A 23832-nucleotide genomic window follows, 5' to 3' on the forward strand; every position below is an offset into this window, starting at 1 on the left:
CCTGGCTCAAGCCATCCATAATCACAGACTCAACTCATGTACGCTCCCTTTGAGGGCGGTTTGATAATAGGAACACTCTTGTTCTTTAAAAACAACACATGAATGCGTTCTAATCTTTAGATTGCATTTAAGGAACACTGTACATGTTCCAAAGAACGCAGCGTTCAAATGTTGGATTTCCACACATTTAAGGAACACTGTTTTCTTCTGCTGCTCGCCCTGGTGCATCACTCTAAGGCGGAACACATTTGACATCCCAGAACGAGGTGTAACTTACGCAATGCTTTTGGAATCATACCTTACAATACGACAAGGTGCTTATTACACAATCCAAGCATTAAAATGTGAACCGAGAAAAAGAAAAGATTGAAGCTGAATTTACATATGACATTCATGTTTTCTAGAGATTTTTGTTCTTTATTTCTCCTTATTCATGTCATTGGTTCCCAACCTTGCCAATCAAGAGCTTCAACTTTTCACTCAGTTGAACAACGTCCATCCTATGTACTAAACTTATAGGCTTCTTTTTAAGTTTGTATTAAATTTGAAACATAGTGTAGTTGGTCAGTTGGTCGGACTAGCAGCATGATATGAAGGGCGGTCATCAGTCTAATTCTCGTGGGCGCTATTCCTTTTGATTGCAAATAATGGGTTAGTGGGTTTGTGCGATGTTTAATTGATGGGTGTTCTACTCCCCATCTAGGTAGGTTTTGAAGCCAGCTCAGAACCTTGCACAAAGAAAAAGGGGGAGGGGCTTAATTCTCTTCGAGGTCATTTTTTTGTAATTCACTTGTTCTATATAAAAGTTTTACAAGTGGTTGTTTTGAATTACTTGCGAGAGGCAATCAGATCGTCATTTATTTTATATGCGTTTGTCATGAGTTTTATCACCAGCATTTCTACCAGTGACATGACATATTTCATCTAATTGTATGAGTCGTGTTGCTACGGAACTTTGGCTTTTGATGACGCCTGCATGGATCGAGCAACCAGATACCTTACACGTTTGTGATCATCGTCGTTAATTTATTGAAAAATTAAGTCCCCATTCTTGGACTTGTCAAGAAGACTGTCAATTGGAATCGACCCATTGAAATGAAGTCAGTGGCAAACCGACTCAATTCACGTCATCTGTCATTTTAAAAGTTTTTCCTAATTAACTTTTATATAGCTTTCAACATTTTTATTTTATTTTTCAAAAAAAAAATGTTTTTTTTTTTCGATTCACAACTGATTCAGCTAAATTACTGAATCAACCAATTCACTTAATTGTAGTTTTGCTGATTCTGTTCCAGAACAGGTTTTTACAACATGCCAAGAAACAAGTTTCAAAACTTATTACGGTTGAAAAATACAGGTTTATGGTTCCCATGCGGTGTTGTATTTACGTATTTGATTTCATTGTACGCCCTCCCTTTATTTTTGGACCTGTGATCGCGTGCTAGATTTCCAGAAAGCAGCACACGCCAAGCAGGTGCGGTGGATGGTCGATCTCCAGGATGATTCTTTCCTAGATATTACATATAATGGGTAAAACCAATCCCATAACAGAGACTTTTTAAGTCCCCTAAGTTCCTAACCCTCCATGATCCATCATTGTTGGGGTAGGAAAGATGTTGTATAGAAGAAAAAAATAGGTAAGAGAGAAAAAAAGAGTATCACCTACTCTCTTCCTTTCATCTGCACTTTCCTTTCATCTGCACAACTATCTTTCCTGCCCTAAGAAAGATAGAGCCTGCAAGGGGGTATATATATATATATATATATATATATATATATATATATATATATAAGAGAGAGAGTCTGTGTGTCTGCCTCCGAGTCAGCCGTGTGAATTGCTTGTAACTACAGGCCTCCTGAATACTCCGTGTTAAGGCTTTCGTAAATTCTCATATTTACATCCATGTTGGAAAAGAACAGGGAAATGAATCAGCCTTGCAAGTGTTGTTTACAAAGTGGACAGGAAGATATGATTGTCAACCATTTGTCAATGCATCTTAGATGGAAAATATGGGAGCACGGGAGCTCTCTCACCTCGTCCTTGTCTTTGTATTCTGCCAAGCAGATGCAGCATTCCTGCTCAAATCAACATCAGCCCAATTAGTCCTGAATTTAGCAAAATTGACATGAGGAGAAAAGGATTCTGGGGACTACTTGCAGAGGGTTATCATCTTAATTCTTTGCCTAAGCATTTATAGGTTAATTTACATAAAGGTGCTTACGGCAAATTCTAAGTTTAGCTGCTTGTCAAAGTAAGATGTGGTTTCAAGGAGTCTTTAACTTATTTTAAGTGCCTATGTGTCTGAGAAACAGCATGATAGTCACCGAGGTTACTCATCTTTACCATAACTTTTGCTAACTCTTTAAACATATCAAATTTAGGCCTTTTTCTCTTTAATGCATAGATGGCAGACACATGGGTAGTGTTGTCACTCTGTAAATATAAGGTCTGCAGTAATTTTCGTTCTCGTAAAGATGACAAATTGGCCTCAATATTTTGAAAACAGGAACGCAGAGACATTAAAGTTACAATACATTAGGTACCAAATGTAGGCTACCCAGTTCTCGTGACAGAAATAGTACTCCAGGAATGAGCCCTGGGAATATGTAACGCTTGTAAATTTTGCCATCATCTAGTTTACAGTGAAAAAGGATCATGGAAAAATATCCTTTAAGAGTTTTGTTTTAGAAAAGCTTCCATGCGACCTTAAGTTCGATTGCATGTTTCATATATAGAAGATGCTCCATGCGTGTTTTAGTGAGAGAGATAGAAAGTAGTCACTCACGGATTCTGTATCTTTAGGATGTTCGCAAGTTGATAACTTTTCTGCACAATCTTCATCTGAATCATTTGAACTAACAGAAACTTCACTGAATTTCCAAACGGGCAACCTTGAGATCTGCTCCTCTGATGCTCCTCTGTGAACCATGTTCATATTGTACCCAAGAGTTCTATGGATCAAAGGCACACAGAAGCAGAGGAACACAAACAGTATGAAAGGGAAGGAGTAGGTTAAAGCATTCCACGCTAGCAAACCAATGCATAACCTCATCAACTTTGGCGACCGCCGGAAAGAATTATGAGTACCATCAAAGACCCAGAGATTTCCCACAACAAACCAAATTGCAAAGAACAATTCGACGGTTGTCTGTATTCTACTCATAATATTTGATGTCCTGCACCAGAAAGACGGATTTCAAGTGAGCACCATTATATGGTTATGGGATATCAAACATGTTGTCATAAAATCAGTAAAACCATTTTTTATACCTAGGGAACTGCCAGTGAAACATACTTTGCAAAGTGATTCATGTTACAGTAGTCAATTTCCTATGCGGCAGTTGACATATATCAACAGCAAATTAGAACGAGCAGCACTCTCGGCAGAAACTGACTAATAGAGTAATCTCTATAAAATGTCTAAGCTCAAACTCAAGTAGTCAATTTCCTAAGCGGGAGTTGACGTATATCAACAGACAACAGCAACTTAGAGCGAGCAGCACTCGTAACAGAAACAGAGACTAATCCAGCAATCTCTGGAAAATGTCTAATCTCAAGCTCAAGCTACAGGTGGTTGCTTTCTGATCCCTCAGCCTCAATAAGGTTCAGCTTGTGAAAGAACATGAAAGTACCGACCTGTATACTCGGTATCGAGTGACATTCGAGGAGGCCTTTTGTTTTGGCACAGCCATATGGACAGTTAAACGCCCTTTTGCCGTTTAAGATCAAAATATCAAGCGTCATCTTTGGATGCACTAACTTAATCAAAGGAGAGACCAAGATACAAAACTTTGCAACTCCTGCAGGTATGTCTGATCAATCTTAGGCAATCCCGTATTGAAAATATGAGGCTTGATTATCTTCAATTTACATAGTTTCTTACTTGGTGAGAATCGCAAAGCTGATATTTTCTCAAACATTTCGAGAGCTACAAAAACAAGGAAAACTAAACTGTCTATGAAAGAAAGTACCTGGACTCTTCAGTTATCCTCTGTTGTTCCACATCAAGTTCATTTCTACCATTCTCTCCATTCATGTTTTGGTGCTTGTACCTCCAAAAGAGGAGCGGGAAACCCAAAACACTTCCAAGATCATACCCAAGAGCCCATGCCCTCAAGGGCCAAACAGGCTTCTCTTCCTTGGACATGGCCAACGTCACGCTTATAGCCACAATCTGAGTGACCAAGATCACAGCCTCCAATCCAATCCAAACACCAGAATTCAAAGGATTGGAACCCAGCTCTCTTCTTACTCCATTCTGATAGAGAAAGACCCGTCTCAGAAAAGCAAACCACCTTGCCCTTGACACCCTCACAACAATCCTCATCAACAAGGACTGCCTGCCCATAGCCGCTGCTCCAAGAAGCTCTACCCCATCTTCAGAAGTCGAATCCTCTTCCGGAAAGCCGAATTGGGCATCCATCAAATGCAATCCAAAACACAAAGCAAATGGTGAAGAACGCTCCTAAGGATTGAAGGTGGGGTGTTTAAGAAGAAAAATGAAGGGAGAAACAAGGTTGGAGTGGGGGGTGACCAACGAAATCTAACTGTGTTGCGTCAGTTGCAAGGAAAGGAAGACCACTGCTTCCCTGTTCTGCTCATGGCGAGAAGATAATGATCTGAGACGGTTGTTAAACGGAAAATTGAAGTGAGAAAATTGTTGAGAGCGCGCGGATTGGTTGGTGCAATGCAAAATTTTCCTTTGCTACTTCTTTTCCGGATTGTCTGCCAATCGCTTTCATCTATTTTTAAATCATGGAGTGATAGGGAAGTAGTGGGGCTCCAAATGTTACGGTTGGCGGCCTAACAGAACTGGCCGTTAGGGGTTTAAAATGATCGATGAATTATCTACGCGCGCGGGCAACCTATCGTCAATTTTCTCTTTCGCTCCCCCTTTTTTTTAGTATTTTAGATATCTACCACGTTTTTCCCAGAAATTTCGCCGGCTTCCTTCCTAAATGTTATTCTTCTTCGTTCCGGTGAAAAAATTTTCAAACACCTATTTCATATGCTGTATCTATAGTTGTTACGTTAATAATATAAAACTCTAAAAAACTAAGAACCCTTTACATAAACTAAGAACCCATGACCCTAGAGGTAAATAGAACGAGAGACCTTCGGGTCTTCTTCTGATGATAGGTTGTTATCACAATTAATCAGCTCTCTCTCCCTCTCAAACTCGCTCACTGTTGTATTCGCTCAAGGATGGAAAGCAATTTCATTATAACTTAATATGAAAATGGACCATGACTCCTAATCGATCACTTTTTGGCCAAAGAAGTGCTTTTCTGAATATTTGAAAACTCGGGTAGTTAAGTGCGATTCTCGGAAGGTCGGGCCTCTATTCTGCAACCATCCTTGACTTGACTTGTTGAACGGCCTTTGACTAAGATCAAACCGGGTTAGCTGGGTCGGGTCAGATTCGGCCCCACGCCAAAGGGCGAGTCCGGATTTTGGATCTAAAAATGGAGTTTCACATCCAGAGAGAATCGTGTATGTAGCTTCCGAGGCATCAGATGATATATACTAAAATATAAAAAAGGAAAAAAAAAATATTTATTTGTGAAGACGGTAAAACCCACTCACAGCTAATCCGAACTAATTCAGTTCCCGTCTCGGATATTGTTCTAAGCAGATCCGGATCGTTCTTGTTCCGTTCAGATACGAAACATGGGTCGGACCCGATCTGAATACTAAAATGGTCCTTTGACAGACTCAGGTATCGGAAAGCAGGGTCCGAAGAAACATGGGGCTGTGAAAGTGGGACCTAATTCGCTTCGCGTCACTATGGTAGTTGTTGATGAGTTGACCCTCACCGGGTCCAGCAGCCTGGATCCAGACCCATATAGTATGCCCAGTGAGTGCATTATCCCCGGGATGCATATAATTGCAATCTTCATCTCAAGCCTGCCAGCAGTTTCACATTTAATCATCGCACGCACGCACGCACCCACACATATAAAATAAGTTCCACTAGTCTTATTTTGAGACTAATTTTTCCGGTCCTTTTTTTTTCCTGTCTCACTTGCTTTTTTTTTTTTTTCTTTGTTCTTGTTTATTCATTCTTCCTTGTTGCTATTATTATTATCTCCACTTTGAAATTGGTGAATCTTATAAACATAGATGCTTAAGTTTTAAAAAAACCAATTTTATTTTGGCTATATATATATAAAGAGGAAGATTTTGGCAGGTGTTTGTGGGTGGCCAAAATACCTAATTGAAAGAAACAGGGGTTGAACCGATTGGGGATGGATAAGACCAGTAGTTAACAAATATATTGGTCAATTTTTTTGGTAGACGTGTTCATAGGATCATGAATTTTTATATCAACTCGGGTCTTTTCTCGTATTGAAAGGTTTTGTCCTTTTTTGTGTTTTGTAAACATATATTTATACATTGGTCTGCTTTTGGTAAGGCGTGGGAGTAATATATGAATGTTGGTAGCAACAGGCGTCGAATCTGGTAGGGAAGTTTTGTCTCTTTTTCGTTCCACTGATCCCTTTCCAACCTTACAGCAAAAGGAATCCAGAGATAAAAGAGAGCAGATGAACTAAGCAGCTGTTCGATCTTGCTAGTTCTGAGCTTTGCTGTTTTTTGTGTGGTTTTTAAAAATTGTTTTTTGTGTTTGGGTAGGACACTGTCACTCTTTTAGCAAAACCAGTTTTTGTGAAAAATGAGTTTTTGGTCAATTAATCCATTTTTCATGTTATCCAAATACACAAAACTTAATTTTGAAGGGTTTTGCCTCAAAAGCCTCATTTTAAGCTGTCAATCATCCTAGCGCTCACTAAATTTTTATTTCCGAGTCTTTTTTCAGTTTTCTTGATGGAAACAACAGTGAATACAATAGCACAAGGATCAAAAACGATACAGACAGCAGCAGAAGAGGAGCTTTTTTTGTTTAATTATCTTAATCAAATTTTGATCTTCCAAAATCTGTTTTCCATTTGCTTTTCTTTCAACCTGTTGACCCTTTGGCACTTTTTCTGTGTTCTCTAATTCTTTATACTAAAATTTTTGCTTGGTTTTCGCCCCATCATAAGGTTTTATCATGGGTTTTTACTATTTTTCGGGGTAAAAAAAAAATCTTGCCCTCCTCCCACGGTTTGCTACGGAAAGTTCTGTTGGTATCTGTGAACTCCATGGATATTCTTAACAAGATAGAGAGAAAATCAGTCCAATCGCATCATTTTAAAGTACAACCTATAAAACATCTTTTCACTCTCTAAACATCACTGCTTGTAAACAAACAAACACAAACGATTAAAAAAAAATAAATTAACCCAAGCATGACCCAGAAAGTAGCCATGCGCCCAGAATTCCTAATCACGTTGTCAGGAATCCAATTTTTTCAGGGCTTAAAATACTAAGAAATATTTCTAAGCTTTGCTAAGTTATTTTTCAACGTTTGCTTAGGGAAAACCGCCTGCTAAAACCTCCAAGACCATACTTTTGTGTTTTCAAGATTTCACCTTGTTTTGAGGTTTTGATGAACCTATAATACATTATTCAACTTGAGTATCAGAAAAATAACACAATGGAATGTAAAGGTGAACGACCATGGCTGTACTTAATTATTGAAAACTATACATTGTTGAAAGCTGAAAAAGGACATTTAACCCCAAGCTGCACTTTCGATCTGCTTGACCTGCTCTTTGATATACAAAAAAATTTAGTTTGAATAGCAAGCTTAAGTTAAACCGATCACGTTTTAAACGGCACTATACCTTCCCTCTTTCTTCCAAAATAAATTAACATAAAGTAAAATAAGAAGTCATACTTAGATTGCTTTCTCATATTTGAATCGACATCTGCAACTGTTATTATTGCACTAAACTTACTTAAGAGAAAAGAAATGGTACGGCGATTTTCTTTCTCATAAGGCCTACTCCTTTCCTGTAATTCTAGGAAAACCGGAACCATTTTTTAACATTTCCTAATAATGGTCACACGTTTTAATAAAAACTGGCACATAAGGATCTGCAATAGACTTTCTTTTATCTTGAGAAATGAAAAAATGTTGACTGCAAGTTCTTTTCTTAATATAATCTTCCACCACTCTTATCAACTTCTAATATGCCACTTAAAAGAATAAAAATACAATGTAGTCATAGAGGGCAAAATTTTTTTTTTTAAAAAAAAAACTAACATTTTCTGTTTCTCATGTTAATGAAAGTTCACTGCAGAACATTTTCTGATTCAGAGGCTAACAAAAAGCTTTTGCAGACTTTTATTTGATAAAATTTTCACGAAGAGTATGCCCTTCGATTAGAAAAATCACTAAAAAAATCACGAATGCTCATCCTTCTTTTCAAAGTATAGGCAAAGAGTAGGCCCAACAATGAAATTTCCCCAGATGGTACTGTAACTAAAATGGTGTAGGAGTGCTTTCTTCTCTTAGTACTCTTACATAAAATAAACAGTTCTGACCAGAAGCAGTGGCATAGCGACTAGTTGAGTTATTCATAAAAAGCTAAGTGGCTTTCTTAAATATACCTTTAAAAAGTTGGGTGCCTTTCCTTAATGTTGACCCCAGCTGAGCTCCATTTCAAATCTGAAATTCATGTGATCTGAAATTACCTTTCCCTGTCCCCTGTGGTAGGACTTGCGTTTCATTCAAGCACTTTCTACTGATCAGTCAACAACCAAGGCAGAGAATGCAATTGAAAACAGGTTCTTTCATGATACTTAATAAAGCAGGAGCACATACATAACAATACAGCGTGCCTTTTCCCCTTAATCTTGTGCAGGATGGTGATGCTTTTTGACTCCTAAGTCCCTTCTCAAGTAAGAAAATATATATAAAACAAGACTATGAACCAGGTCGATGTTAATGTGATAGAAATACAAGCATCTGTCCGTTTAGATGTGGCCATATGATGTAGCTTTAGACAAAGATCGATCAATCAAATTGGTTCCCTTGCAGCAAGAGAAAAGAGAAAGGCTGCAAGCTTGAAATGAATCAAAGATACAGTTTCACACAAAAATCAAAACAGCCAAAAAAGGTTATGATGGCGCTAAAAGAGCATGAGCGTAAATAAAATCAACATTCAGTAAGAAAGACACGAGGTATAAAGTACTACAGGAATTAACAAAAGAATCTAAGAAGGTTCTCGACTGGTCCTATTGCGACTACAATCGCATGGCAGAAGCTGAATAAGATTATAATAATGAACCAGGGCGAACATGCAGATGGACGATCGCTTAAAAATTTGAACCATGGAAGATGCACTTTGAAGTTTGAACCATGCGTTCATTGTAAAGTTAGGAACCAATAACGAGTTGCAACTATCCTGTATGCTAACGACTGATGTAAATCATGTGCATCAGAGAACACCAGGTAAAGCAAAATTAGCAAATCGAACAAGTAGGAAGAGGAAAAAAAGAGTGAAATGTGTCCAACTTGCTTCATCCTTACAAGAATGCAAGTAACTGAATACAAGCTCAAGAGGGGAGATCGAGTAAACAGATGAAATACACTAACAGATCATGATAACTAAAACTCTCACCCGCCATAAAAATGCTGATGAACAATGAAGGATTGGCGGACACTATCACCTGTATTTTTAAACTAAGGACAAGGATTCCCATATCTAGAAACAGATATTGACTAACAACCTGAAAACGTGCACAGAAAAAATAAAATAAAATAAAGATCTTCAAATGGATCCAGCAAATCTCAGCATCAGAGTAGGCAAGAACAGATTTTGATCATGAGGTAGCCGGGCATGTGTTAATTCCATCTTTGCAGTCCTTGGTAAGATCACTGAATGTCTCGATCTGCTTTTTCCCCCTTAAGAATACTTCAGTGTCAACCTCCACCCTCATGTATCCATCAAACTCAATGGGATTTCCGTTGTTTATTGCCTTCATCTCAGAGTGCCATTCGCTCTGTTCGCCCCAAAGTTCACTGTAATCATCAAGAAAGTGAATCCTGTACTTGTCCTTTAATGGATCAAAGAAGGAAGTATCGGGTTCATCCGTTGCAATATACAGGTCCCGGCCATCATCAACCTTGTCACGGAGAGAGGAGATGATTGCCTCAGGCATTGTGTCTCTAGCCAGGTTAGGCCATAACTCAGTATTCTTTGCTTTCTCCCCTCTGACCACATGTACTGAATCGAAATCCCAGTTCAATCTTGAACTGATTGCAGAGACAATTTCCAGCAAACGCCTTGATTTCCAGACAAGGTGCCACGGCCTCTGAATTATGGACTCTGTCTCTCCTTCACATACCCTGTACCAGTAATTGTCTGGCTCTACTGTCCCAAATTTCCTCATGATTAGTGTATCTTTGATGTCTGCAAGCTGCATTGGGGTCACTCTGAAATCTTCCACCAAATGAAGACTTAAACCATCCTGCTTCTGCCACTTACCCCACTCAGTCCAGAACTGACTCTGTTCCAACACTGAAGCTGATTCTCTCAAATGCTCAAAATCAAAGTAATACCTGAAATCCTTCCCCTCTTCATCCTGATGTGAAGAAGTGTACATTGATGATAGGCACATACTCAGATCCATTACAAGCGTACGGTTCAAATACTGAGCTTCACCCAAAGAGCACAAGAAGCTCCACAGAAAATGATTCATGCTCTTACAACGATCACCACCACCGTTGTAGATAAGGTACTTGCCGGAGCTGAATGTGCTTTCAGATTCCACCACCGGCACAGTATCGTTCACAGCATCCCCAACAACAGGAAGTTTCGTCACAGCCACAGCAGATGAATCTGCCCCCTTAGGCTCAAAACCACCATCCGAACCATGCTTTGCTTGCTTCTTCTTCTTCCTAGCATTCAGACCAGAGTGATACTCCCCAACTCCATCCACAGTGTAAGTGCAGTTCTCTGTTCGCGAGATTACAAATCTACGATAATCCTTATAAAATGCAGCTCTCTTACCTTCTTTAGGCCTGAACCTCCAGGCCATGTCACATGAACTATCATTCGATCCTCGAACAGGCTTACCAAACTTATAGAAGTGGATATCCTTGAACTGTTCAATCGTCGCCCGCATCATCACATGGAAGAGATCTGAATCGGTGCAATCGATCGGTGCAAAACGGTCGCAATCAGTTTCCGAGTTTGCAGAGACGTTGATCACCAAGACATCAGTAACATTGATAAAAGCGGCAAAGGCAGTCTGGTTCGAGGACATGAAATCTTCTCCAGTCTTCAGAACGGACTCATCCGAACGGAAAGTGGCATTCGAGGTGGAGACGAGGAAATTTGTAATCTTTGTTGAAGGGTGGAAGAGGGGATCTTCAGGTTGGTATGTTGCAGCAATGATGGTGAAGATCAGAACACCAAGAACAAACAGAGTGAAGCAGAGGTTTCCGATCATAGCAAGGGCATTCTGGCCAAGATTTTCAGGTCTTAGACCCCCAGATCTGGGAAATCCTGAATAAGTACCCCACCTCTTCATGTCGCCGAGCAAAACCTCAAGACTAGGGTTTCAAAAGGACCGTAGAAACTGGCTTTCAGGGATTCAGAAAAAATCCTGACTATGAATAGATAAAGCTACAAAATGGGAGAAACCAACAGCAAGAACGGTCCAGATTTGGCAATGGGAACAACGGATTTCGTTCTAGCTTCTCTTAAAACAATAATGCATCGAACTAGAACCAAACAGATTAAAGAAAAAGGCCAACAAGAACAGGAAAACAAAAACAGACAATGACCTCAGCACAAGCACTGAACTTCCAACAACTGAATATGAAAATCTAGGAAATCGATGATCTTTACGACATATTCCATGATTTCACACGGTGGGTACCGATCAAAAACAACATGAAAGCCCTACAATGCGAGAAAGAACACTCGAGAAAGTGGAACAACAGAGAGAGAGGCGCTCGTAGATCTGGTGCTTACATTAAAAGAAATTCCACGTACCAACTATTTATCACTGTGCGGCGGCCAATGTGCAGCTAAAAGGAAATCAGAGATCGAAGTGAAGCCGATCTCAGAGATCGATCTCCTCAGCCCCACAAACAGACTGCCCTCTTTGGTGAGGCTTTAGAGTGAACTCTGCCGACACCTCGCATGTGCCGTCACTTGCATGCACACGTGCCAGTGTACTACAGTTGGAGACTTCTGGTTCTGGATTCAGATTCAAGCCCAAGTGCTTCATTTTTGTTTCTTCAAGTAATGTGTATCATATAATATATTACGTCCTGACTTGACTAACTCGTTCACATCATAGGAGAATAATGAGAGAGTAGATTGTAAAGGCTCAATAAATTACAATGACATGATCGGATCGGGTTTCAGTTGGAGAGATATCTGTCTGGATCCAACTGCAAATATTTTGATTGTATATGCAGTTTTCAATCCAAACCAAAGTCGCGGATGACTTGACTTACACATGGTATACATCTAAGTGGAGAATTGGATCTGGATTTGACTTTGATAATACGGCGGATTAAGCGAACCATTAGCATCGGGTTAAGCATATGAATCAAGAATAAATGGATCCCTATACATCATGGGTCAGGTTGGAAGAAGAGCTTTAGATGAACAAGGAGTAAGCTCAATTTCGTGCTTCAAAAGTGTCATCTTGCAGTCAGGGCACCCTTTATACAAGTTGTAGACTTGTAGTTTATGCAAATAAAATTGGAAAGAATAAGTTAAGCTAGCAACTTCTCGCTTTTTTCTTTTACTTACGAGAAACTCCTTTGAGCGTTAAAAGATCTTGTCGCTTGCCTGCATAAAACCCTCAAGGTCATTCCCTAGCCCCCAGTATTCTGGCATTTATAAAGAACGGCGCCTCTCATATTTGAACTAGCAACTACCCACCTAGACAGTTTGCGGAATGAGGTGCGCCACACTCCTCAGGGCTTTATGCTAGTAGTTTCAAAGATGGAAACATGGACGCATTGTGCCTCATGAGGCATAGCGTAATCGGTTTGCAAGGTGGTTCACATCTATGGGGTTTGAAGTTCGAACCTTGTATGTGTCATCACGTTTTGGTATGTTATTTCTTGAGTTATAAACAATGGTAAGTGCGATACTCAAGTTGAAAGGTGTAATTTAAGTCTATTCATACTCGAAACAAGCCAAAACCTTAGAAACATAAGGATATAATAAAAAGTTTTATGATAAGGACAGTTTCTCGTAAATAAACATTAAAAGGGAATATGATTGCATATTCCTCGACGCAAACTGTGCGACCTAATTCTTTAACATTTGCCTTTCAAACCCACTTGGTTCGGTCTGTGTCCCGCATGCTGGGCTGCTGTCTTAACAAGGAGGTCTACAGTTCAATACCAGGGAAATGTAAATGTGTGTGTGTGAGAAGTCGGGTCAAAATGAGATCCAATGATCCTCAAACCAGATTCAAACCACTGGCAACCTTACTTCTCGGTTGGAAGATGTAACAACACTTGATTAATTTGGGCTTCTTTTATATATCTCCCAAGTTGCAAGATACCAGCTAAAAAGAATGTGACAAATATTTTGATTTTTTAAAACCAAAAAAAAAAAAAAATCAAAATGACAAATATCACTTCCGTAACCGCTACCTATTTATCTGTTCATAAAAGAAGACCTAAAACGGTGTGGTAATGGTGTCCCATTCATCTGTGGAGCCCGTGCACAATTATTGTGCCTAAAGACAAAAGAATATATTAAAGAAAGGAAGAGCTATGGCGATAATTAGTACCAGAAGCCCAGAACTTCACTTATTTTTTCATGCTCACAGACGGAGAATTACTGATCACCAGATCAACCTTAGTTTGAAATTCCTGATATGTACAACTGTCAAGATGATGGCAACCTTACTGGTCAATATTATATCTTTCGGGGTGAGCAAGAAGTTAATAATTTACCATCAAAGAAGACACAAAGGCCCTTCCATTATCTCAAGCTGCATCAAGATCTGGGTGTGGTACGGTATACCCTTTAATTTAACTGTTATGATCTCACATTTTACGATCCAAGAAAGTAGTGCACACAATAATTGAACAAGTTCTACACACCCGTCTAAGTCAATATTATATCTTAACTCAGGTTAAAATTAAGAACCCAGTAACGTTAATGGATGAAGCAGAAGCAATGTTCTCTCTTTTACATTAGAGTGTGAATCGAGTAGAAGCAAATATTATCTCATTTACGATAAAGAGTGAGCATTCATGAAGTAGAAGCAATGTTCTCCTGCGTTCATTGAAGAAGTAGGGTTCATTTAAGGCCGCAGGCAGTAACTAATGGAGCCGTCTGCTGCTCGAAGCTACAGGCCAAGGGTTGGCCTCGAACTGAAAATTTCTCTCAGATACTTCAAAGCTGCTTAGAACATCAAACTGATAGATGACACAGGCTTAAAATATTAAGTATTTTTATTTTATTAATTATTTTAAAACATTTATCAATCATATTTCAAAGATAAAAATGGAAGATAACCCGATAGGGGCTGATGTTTATCAATAGAAAGACCGAATCAGTCAGCAGAGGCCATAATAATAGCATCAAATTTGAGATGGGACTCCGGTACTTTCTTCTCCTTGGAATGAAAATGGTATTGGACATTTTTTTTCATCTTTAACTACTCAACCATGCCATCATAGTCATAATTTAACTGCATTGCATGTAATATATATATATTACCTTGATGTCTCACTACTTTTTTAAAAAATTTTAAAGATGTTGTTAATCTCTTATAAAAGTTTACATAAATAACCCTCAACTTTTAAAAAACAATCAAAATAATGTTTTAATTTCAATTTTGATCCATCTATGCCCTTCAGACGCAGAAATAGGAAACTCAACTCTGTTTAAACAAACACGAATCAGTTTTGGAATCATGCATTGTGTTTCCAATTTCATCGATCGGAGACGGGTAAATTCAAGGGGAGCGAACACTACCCATCTTAATCTTAAAAACAACCTTGAAAATTCTGTTCCATTTTGAGTTAATTTTATAAATAAGAGTGGAAACCTATGTTTCCGCTGCTACTATTATTATTATATGCTGTTCATGCCACTCTCACCTCGCAAAAGTTCCTGATTTTCTTTATGTATGATTGCATTGATGACGATTGAGCTATTAAAACTTACTTTTCTATCATTTCACATGGCTTTTGGTTCAAACTTCAAAAAGCGAGGTTCCCAGGAATCACATGAGATGATGGGGTGCACGTGACTTTCATGCATGTCCATAGATCTCCTGAAAACTTTTCTATTGGTTTTTACGTCACCGATTTCAAGCCACAAAACTTATCCACATATCCACAATTAGTTACTCCAAAACGGAGACGACTGATAACAGAAACAAGATACCTCTGCTTCCTTGGAAGGGGAACCCATGGAGAAAACTTTTCTTTCGTCATCATCAAATGGGCTAAAAAGGAAGATTTTTGAGCAACACCTTTGTTTTCTAGGAAGGCAATTGGAGGGAAAGAGATTGGACAAACTTGGGTGACAATGCTCTATAACCTTTACTTGCTTAGTCATAACAGTCTTGCTACTCTAGGTCGTTGTGATCTTTTTCGTTTCTAATGTCGTTCCTCCTCATCCTCTTTCCTTCTGCCTGCCTGCAGATGCAGAAAGCCTTTGTTGCCCTCACTAGCGGTCGATAAAAGGGATTATTTGCAAGCCTACATGTTGATGCTAGTGATACACTAAGCAACCGCAAGTGCGAACGGCAAATATGTTTTGATTCTGCCACGATTAACGTGGATGAGCAACCGCGTCCTGGGGTATCTTGTCAAAGAAACATTGAGTTGCAAATGATCAGTTAGTCAAAGTGTGGTGTAGGAATACTTTTCGCAAGTAAGTTCCCCAAGGTAATGCATGCTACTGTTGTCACAGAAGTTACTGAAGCCCCTTTTAACACTGTTTCCTGAAGACTGCATGCGCAAGAAAGCAGAAAGTAACCTCTGTGGCTACTACTTAAAAGACGCATGGTAACAGCAGAAATTACTTTTTTCTTATATAAAGTGGTTGTCTTCAATACAAGGCTGTTCCAGCATTCAGGATTGAGAGAGAAGAAGAGGCACCACTTATTACAAAGCGGTTGACATTTATTCAAAGAAGTATAGCAGTGCAAGAAACTGAAGCACCAAAAATACAAGTGACATATATTTGACAGCAGATAAAAACCACGAGATAATATACAAAATCAACCCCATAAAGAATAAGCCAAATCCAATAAACAAGAAAAATGAATTCAGAAACACCGGATAGATGCTTCACATGGGCTGTGGTTCATCTTCATATGTACTACTGTTCCTTTTCCTTAGCCGCAGCCAGCACGAACTCAGTATACAAATTTTTCAAGGCTATCATAACTGTCATCAGTAGTGGGCCCATTATAGCTCCCTGCACAAAGAAAAAACAACCATCAGCAATCACAGTTTACAGCTAAGAGCATTTTTAGCTCAAAAGCAGAAAAATAGATTCGGCAAAAAAAATATATATCACTCAACAGCTTTGAACTAACCAGGTAATCACCAAGTATAGAAACTTGGATGACAAAAAGAAAATGGTCAAACTTAATACTACATTAATGTCACTTGCACATCCCAGCTTCCATACAAGTCAATTCATAAACTTAGATACTGTGAACTAGAAGCTGAATAACCCAAAATCCAATGCAGTTAATACAAAGTATAGCACACTTCTCAGAATGTCAAGTGCCATAATGGCAATCCCGCATCGAAATTAAAAGTGAATACTTCATTGGATCTAACAGGACAAATCCTGTTTTGTAATTTAGTAAGCTGCCTAGGTCATCCATTTTCGTTCTATTTACTGATTGGCTCAGTTGGAATCTTTAGTACCATGTGGGCAATGAAAATACAGGCTCCAAATGTCGCAAGACCAAGATCTGTGCAGTTTATACTTCCCCTTTATATCACAGTATATACTTCCACTGTGGTAGGGTAAATTACTCGGTGAGTTACTACAGGTTTACGTCACATGGGTACAGGTGTAATACGGGTGCAGGCGCAGTCAAATCGAGTCAAATCATTTTCAAAAACTAAGGTGCAGTGACACTTACATATAATACAGATGTAACTGTGCAAGTATGGATTTGGATGCTGGTGCAATGAGGTGTAAAGCATTTTAAAAAAAAATGGCTGCAAGGGCATATACATATTACATATATATTCATGAATTTGGCTATCCACTGTTTTAGTGGTCCGACTTTTTGGCTTTACTCCTATGATGTTTGACAAATCTAATCACAGGATGTTTACAGACTGCAAACTATTTGTTTCAGAAACACTAAAAGTCCTACATATATATCTGATCCTAAAAAATTGCCAAAATCAACATTTTAGGACGATGATGTCAAGATCTGACCTACACATCAAATTTCAGTGATTTATTTTCCCACAAGCATATAGATTTGGATAGTCCACCCACATCCATGTGATCAGACTCGGGAGGAGCAGCCAAACTCTGCTGCAGCTTAATGATGTGGATGGCATAATCCACTTGTTCTCAGCATTTAATATCAAAACCAAAACTGCTGACGCAAGTTTCAGTGTCTTTCCATAAAGCACAAAAAGGGAAAATAAAGAAAAACAAAAAAATTTGAAAAAAAATGTGATATTTTGAAAACATCATGTTTTCAAACAAAAATAATTTTTTAATATTAAACTTTTGAGTTTCTTTTAATATCTTCATAATGTTTCTATTATTCTTTAATTTTTTTTAATTTCTGAATTTTTTAAAAAAAAAACAGACTTCCTGATTAATACAGAACTTGAGTAATATTTGTGACAATGAGCAGAATGTAAACTGTACATATCAAAGCAAAATAATAGATTACTATGAGACTAAAGTAATGAGGCTATGAATTTATGACTCACTTAACAACCAAAACTTGAGACACAGACAAATCTAATTTGGTTTCTATTATTCTTTAATTTTTTTTAATTTCTGAGTTTTTTAAAAAAAAAACAGACTTCCTGATTAATACAGAACTTGAGTAATATTTGTGACAATGAGCAGAATGTAAACTGTACATATCAAAGCAAAATAATAGATTACTATGAGACTAAAGTAATGAGGCTATGAATTTATGACTCACTTAACAACCAAAACTTGAGACACAGACAAATCTAATTTGCTTATATGTAGTTTTCTGAATGTCAGTTGACAACAGAATTTGGTAAGATACAGTTGGAGCCCCCAGTGCATGTAAGATATGGGTGCAGCAAACTCCTTGAACAGACTCTTACGTATTGTTTAAGGTGCACCTACATTGTGTGAACAGTATAAATACACCTTGTTTCTGGTGTGTGTGGTTTGTTAGAAGTTAGAACCCAAGATTAGATGCTATCTGCCATTGCCCTAGATTTAGGCTCTTTATGGCTCTCAAAACTTGTCTCTCATGCTCAGCCAACGGTCTCCAGGTTTCCAGTTACCTCATGATGGATCTAATTATAAGGTTCAATAGCCAGATTTTGTGGACTTCAACTGGGTTCAGTTCAACACATGTTGGATACTGCATAAAAATCGTGTTGATAAAATTGCACAAAAACATAGCGGCTTTACTTGACCATATGCTCGTGGCAATCATTTCAATGAGAATGGTTATTTCTGCACCTTCCGCATATTTTCATTTACTCAACTATAGTTATCGCCTGAAGCTTGATTTGTGACACCTACTGTGGAAAATATCCACGAATGGGTCATGCATTTACAACATATCAATTTGTAAATCAGCTTGTTTCCGGGGCATTTCAACTTACAGAATAATTTGAATTGTGTAAGACCTTAAACGAAAGACAGAGGATCAAAAGTGTGTAAATTATGAAGATAAAGATAAAGGGTGTACAAAAACAACAAAGGATTAAAAGAGTAAGTTCGATACTTTCAGGGAAGTAGGAAGCGTACCTCCAGAGCAGACGAGAACAATGCCATTCCTCCAAGTATGCTAAGTCCAGTTAGATACCCACTTTGCCCAGGAATATCTTCCTGAATCGCAGAAGCCCCAAAATCCATAAGCACTTGATGGGCAACTGATATGATGACCGCTTCGATATATCTCCCTTCCAGAACCAACTGAGCAGCTGCTGGAATTGAGGAAATCCAAGATGGAAATATTGGCAGCAAAGGGCTAACTAATGCAATCACCGTGGACATGTACAGAAAATGTATTTGGTAAAAACGAAAGAGAAGCCATGTGAAACACCCCTGGAAGAATGCAACCTTTGCTGTAGCCAGAAGCACACTGCTGATAGCATGATCAAGCACTTCGGCACATTGCCTTCTTGTAGTCATTGAGACAGGAAGCATGCCAAGAACATGATCCATTACCCCACCCGATTCTGAAGTAATCAGATAGTAAAGAAGCCAAAAGAACACGATGGAGTGCGAGATGAAGTTTAAAAAATTGGCAGCACCCGAAAATATGGAAAGAACGATCGAGACCAAGAAACTTGCACCCCCACCAAGAACAGATTTGCTACTGTCGAAAACACGCTTCATGACATCAATTCCTTCAAGGGCAAACGCTTTCGCCTTGTCGACCAAGTCCTCTCTTGTCATTAATAATTCGTGAAGCATCTCACTCAACTGCATATATATCCCCTTCCACTCCCGGTTCTGAGCATGAGTACTAATAATGTGAAGTTTCTCAACGTAGTGATGCTGTTGTACCGTTGGCGCACCCGAGTCCACTAGTTCAGTGTTGCTTTTGTTCATGAAATGCTTGAAACCGTCAACAAACTCTGTCAAATTATACTGTGCTGCTAACAAATCAATCTGTTCTGAGACCATTTCATAGAATTTAGAAGTATAGGTATCCATCAATTTAGGCACGTCATTCTCTTCCATCCATTGTTTGATCCCGAGTTTCTCGGCGTAGTCATTCTCCTGCATATGAACTTTCAGAGAAATTACTGCCTCTTTTCCCTCAACTGCGATCTTGTATGAGAAGAACAATCCACCAAAAAGAACACCGAAAATGAAACCCAAAATCAAGCCTAATGCAACAATGGTTTTCAGCCTGCTCAGAATCCCAGAGGTCAGACTCCTACTAACCCTACTAAGAATCCCCTTCTTCGACAAACTCCGGCTCTTTCGAACTGAGTATATCGCAGAAAGTGTTGAAGTACAAGAGGACTCCGCGTTAATGATCCCAACTTTAGTTGCCAGAAACCCCAAAAATGCAAAAGCCAATACTGCGCCCACACCAAACCATTCATACATAAACAAGAAGAAGCCGAAAGAGACTAACCACTGCACCAATTTCGAGAACCCAATTTTCCGTCTCTCCCGGCGATCCACAGCCGATCTCCAGAGGACCATCCGGCGCCCCACAACCGCCATATCCATCATGGTCGACATGGACGCCCGAAAAATGGCAACCGGCACGGCAAGGGCGGTCTCCAACACACCCAGATTCAGTGGGTACGTCCAGAAATCCTCGAGAGACGACTGGATCTCTCGAAGAGGCATCGAGCAGAGCACCGCCCAGGCGATCGGGCGGAGATATTCTTCGAGCAGTTTGGCGATGCCGAAAAGGAGGACGATGCCAAGTACGAGGCCCGCGTGAGCCATTGCGATGTAGAGGGCCAGAGAGAGTTGGGGATTAGTGGTAAGGGCAGAAGAAGCATGTTTAGATGGGGGACATTCCGGCGGGGGAGGTTTGGCCTCCGGCGAGGTTTCGGCTTCCGCGGTCGTGCCGCCTTTAGATGTACCAGCGGCAGCGGTGGTGGGCAGACCGGGGGGCCTCCTGACCGATGCAGATCGGAACATCTCTTGCCACGGGAGGTTTTGGGGAGACGGAGAAGCCTCAGAATTAGAGTCTCTGTAAGGAACGAGATCCATGGTGGCCATTGAGAAATGCCTGCACCCACCAGAGGCAGAGCCGGAGAGACCCTAATTTTTTGAAGGCCAGGGATGAGATAGAGAGAGAATTTTGAAATGTAAAAGAAGAGAAAGAGAGGGGAAGAGCCGGAGAGGGGTTTTTGGAGGGCTTTTATCCGAAGTGAGGGGGCGTGTGGTGGTTTCCCAGGCTGTTGGCGGGTGATTTTTCGGATTTTTGACCGTTGAAGTGATTAAAATACCTTAAAAATTGTATCAAAACTCCTTTGGTGATAGAACATTGTATGTGTGTTTGATTGGAAAGAAAGAACGAAAAAACCAAAATTCTATTTCTCTTAACTAACGCATGTTTGATTAAAATAAATGAGCATTTGAGGTCAAATTGCTGATAAAAAGAAAACACGAAGTGTTAAATTCAAGACTTTAATCAAATTCTATTAACTCAAGTCAATATGTTCTCCACACTTTTTCTCCATTTTATCCTAGTGGTCCGCGCAGACCTTAATTCGACTATTAAAAAGAAAAACAGGTCAAACTAAACAACACCTCAAGAGTCCTTTTCAAGAGAAATTTTTCCCTCATAAGATGAGTTGTCACTCAATTTTCACAAGAAAATGAACATCCTGCATTTAATGGGCAGGTGTGAAAAACTTTTAAGACCGTTTTTTCTTATGGAAGAAGTTCTTTCCCTCGAGAAATAATTTTTTTCCGAAGAAAAAGAAGCATGGGCAGCCTAAATTATTAGCACCAATGATGCAGAGGGGCTGCATTTGCGAGGCAATAAGAGCTTCGCCTCCCTGGCAAAGGCCAAGGGGGCAGAACTTGAAAAAGGCCTTTTGATTGAAGATGATCGAGATTTTAATAGCTAAACTGTACGTTTTCTTTCTTGGGCATCATCTTTTAAATTGCAGAACTGATACAGAAATGGGAAACGAGAAGCAAAACGTACATGATTCTCCCTACATTTTTGGAGAGCATCTCTTAAGCTAGTGTGTAACTCCCTTAACATGAAAAAAAAAACACCAGAAAAGGAAGTTCTTTCCCTCGAGAAATATTTTTTTCCGAAGAAAAGGAAGCATGGGCAGCCTAATTATTAGCACCAATGATGCAGAATGGGCTTTGGATTGAAGATTATCGAGATTTTAATAGCTGAACTGTACATTTTCTTTCTTGGGCATCATCTTTTAAATTGCAGAACTGATACGGAAAGGGGAAATGAAAAGTAAAACAGTCATGATTTTCCCTACATTTTTGGAGAGTATCTCTTAAGCTAGTGTGTAACTCTCTTCACATGAAAAAAAAAACACCAGGTGGCCTAATCGAAGTGTAAGATGGTGTTTGATAAAAAAGAACAATGCATTCTTAAAATACATATTGGAATAGCATTATGTTTTTCTGTTATACGATCGCATATGTTTGTAAATTTATCAATCATAAAGTTGGATATAATTATATCATGTTTCTTGAAACAGGGACACTGTGTTCTTAAAAATGTGCTATAAGAAAACAATGTTCTTATCAACAAATGCCATAAAAGAAAGGTAAAATGACTTCCATTGAACTATCAGGTGATCGTATAGGGCTTGTCTTGCCAAACTTGTTGCTATCAATGAAAGGCATGAATAAAATTCTTGGGTTTGGATCCCCCAAAGCGAGGCAGGAAATAAAGAGCGAACGCAGCTTTAGTTATGCCCTTTTAGAAAGAAGATTAATGGTTTTCAGTGATGCAAGGAAAGCACAGCTTGGCTTGGGGTTCAACTGTGGGTTCCAGAAGAACAGTTCAAAGATACCTGGAACACGTGATATTGGCATGCATAATCTCTTCTGACTCTAGCATTAATGGGAAAAAATAAAACATCATATTACCTTTCTATCAGTCAGGCTTAAGGATATGATTTTGATCTCCTAAACTTGGATGAGTTTAAAAATCGCAAGAGCTTTGCAGAAATTGCAGACAAGGAAGCCGCGCAAAGTTCACTTATCAGTCAAACTAACCAGACAATTATGTGCGGATGATAAATGCTTGCACCTACTAAAGAGCTTCATGGGATATATTTTCTCTTGACTTTTAGGTTCGTTGGTGTCCTTATCAAGTGGGCTTCTTAGCTTTTAATTGGAATTACTGTGCATATGCCTCCAAAGAAAGAGAAAAAGTAAATTTTGGAGTGGTTATGTGGATCCCCTCATTCAGATAAATAATTGGAGCAATAATGATTCACTATACTCCATGGATCAGTGAGTTCTCATTCCCAATCCGGTATCTGGTACTCGGATGAGATCTAAAATACAAGACCCAGAAATATGCTTTCTAATTGAACTTGGATATGACAAATGGGAATCTCGGACATGAACCTGGTTTGGGCCAAGACCTGTACATCTATCTAGCTTTGTTTGAGTTCTGATCAAAACTCACTCTTTACATTTGAAGACCTGGTAGTTTTTCCCTTCTTTTATTGGATCCAGTGATGGAACATAGAATTCGGGCTGGACCCAATTGATGTCATCCCAAACCAAATCCAATCCAGAACATGATCCATATCTGTTTTTGGATCTCATCCAGCATGGTTGCGAGTTGAATCCTGATCCATTTGCATCCGCAGAAATCACATATACACAAACTCTAAAACGAGCTATCCGTCCACTGTAGTTTGTGGAAATGATTGATCAGCTGGCCATGGGGCCAATGCCAGTAGATGTGGTCCATGTGACCAATTACTACTTTTCTTCTAATCGACCCATCTCCCTTGTATTCAATCTCAAACAATCAGATACTTCCAAATGTCATGTCTGGTTTCTGCATAATTCAGGCTTAGATTGACGATGGAAACAGGGATCCAATGCAACTATTGCCTGCAAGTTTATGATAAGAACATCAATGTTTCGAGTTGCTTGAACCAATTTCAGCCATATGGATGTGATCTACATGGTTGTTCTACTTCGGATCGAAACTCGAATTGCCGGGATCCAACATCTGTAAGGATTTTTTTTTTGTGTTTCAGATATCAAAGGCCAAGAAGATAAGAAACAAACACAATGAATTCATACCAAATGGACGGT

At 39.2% G+C, this 23832-nt stretch overlaps 3 protein-coding genes across 3 annotated transcripts; all 3 read right to left on the bottom strand.

Annotated features, from left to right (window-relative positions):
- Nucleotides 1-1603: 1603 nt before the first annotated feature.
- On the bottom strand, nt 1604-4701 carry LOC116251029 (E3 ubiquitin-protein ligase At4g11680-like). The gene is made up of 3 exons (XM_031625082.2): nt 3973-4701; nt 2787-3177; nt 1604-2076 (listed from the first exon to the last, which is right to left on the bottom strand). Exons 1-3 carry the CDS (start codon nt 4422-4424, stop codon nt 1930-1932), a joined length of 990 nt encoding a protein of 329 aa, XP_031480942.1. The 5' UTR covers nt 4425-4701; the 3' UTR covers nt 1604-1929.
- A 4695-nt stretch (nt 4702-9396) lies between these two features.
- LOC116251244 (uncharacterized) lies at nt 9397-12005 on the bottom strand. Its single transcript, XM_031625399.2, has one exon. The coding sequence runs from the start codon at nt 11423-11425 to the stop codon at nt 9713-9715; it is 1713 nt and encodes a 570-aa protein (XP_031481259.1). The 5' UTR covers nt 11426-12005; the 3' UTR covers nt 9397-9712.
- A 3892-nt stretch (nt 12006-15897) lies between these two features.
- On the bottom strand, nt 15898-20915 carry LOC116251005 (uncharacterized). The gene is made up of 2 exons (XM_031625055.1): nt 18841-20915; nt 15898-16311 (listed from the first exon to the last, which is right to left on the bottom strand). Exons 1-2 carry the CDS (start codon nt 20785-20787, stop codon nt 16213-16215), a joined length of 2046 nt encoding a protein of 681 aa, XP_031480915.1. The 5' UTR covers nt 20788-20915; the 3' UTR covers nt 15898-16212.
- Nucleotides 20916-23832: the final 2917 nt, after the last annotated feature.

Source organism: Nymphaea colorata, chromosome 3, assembly GCF_008831285.2.
Source record: "Nymphaea colorata isolate Beijing-Zhang1983 chromosome 3, ASM883128v2, whole genome shotgun sequence".
Lineage (NCBI taxonomy): Eukaryota > Viridiplantae > Streptophyta > Magnoliopsida > Nymphaeales > Nymphaeaceae > Nymphaea > Nymphaea colorata.

Coding starts and splice junctions, on each gene's coding strand:
- LOC116251005 (XM_031625055.1), bottom strand. CDS start 20,787: ATGGCCACCATGGATCTCGTTCCTTACAGAGACTCTAATTCTGAGGCT. Junction 16,312..18,840: donor TGTTCTCGTCTGCTCTGGAG/GTACGCTTCCTA, acceptor TTCTTTGTGCAG/GGAGCTATAATGGGCCCACT.
- LOC116251029 (XM_031625082.2), bottom strand. CDS start 4,424: ATGGATGCCCAATTCGGCTTTCCGGAAGAGGATTCGACTTCTGAAGAT. Junction 3,178..3,972: donor AGGATAACTGAAGAGTCCAG/GTACTTTCTTTC, acceptor TTTCTGGTGCAG/GACATCAAATATTATGAGTA. Junction 2,077..2,786: donor ATCCTAAAGATACAGAATCC/GTGAGTGACTAC, acceptor TGATTTGAGCAG/GAATGCTGCATCTGCTTGGC.
- LOC116251244 (XM_031625399.2), bottom strand. CDS start 11,425: ATGAAGAGGTGGGGTACTTATTCAGGATTTCCCAGATCTGGGGGTCTA.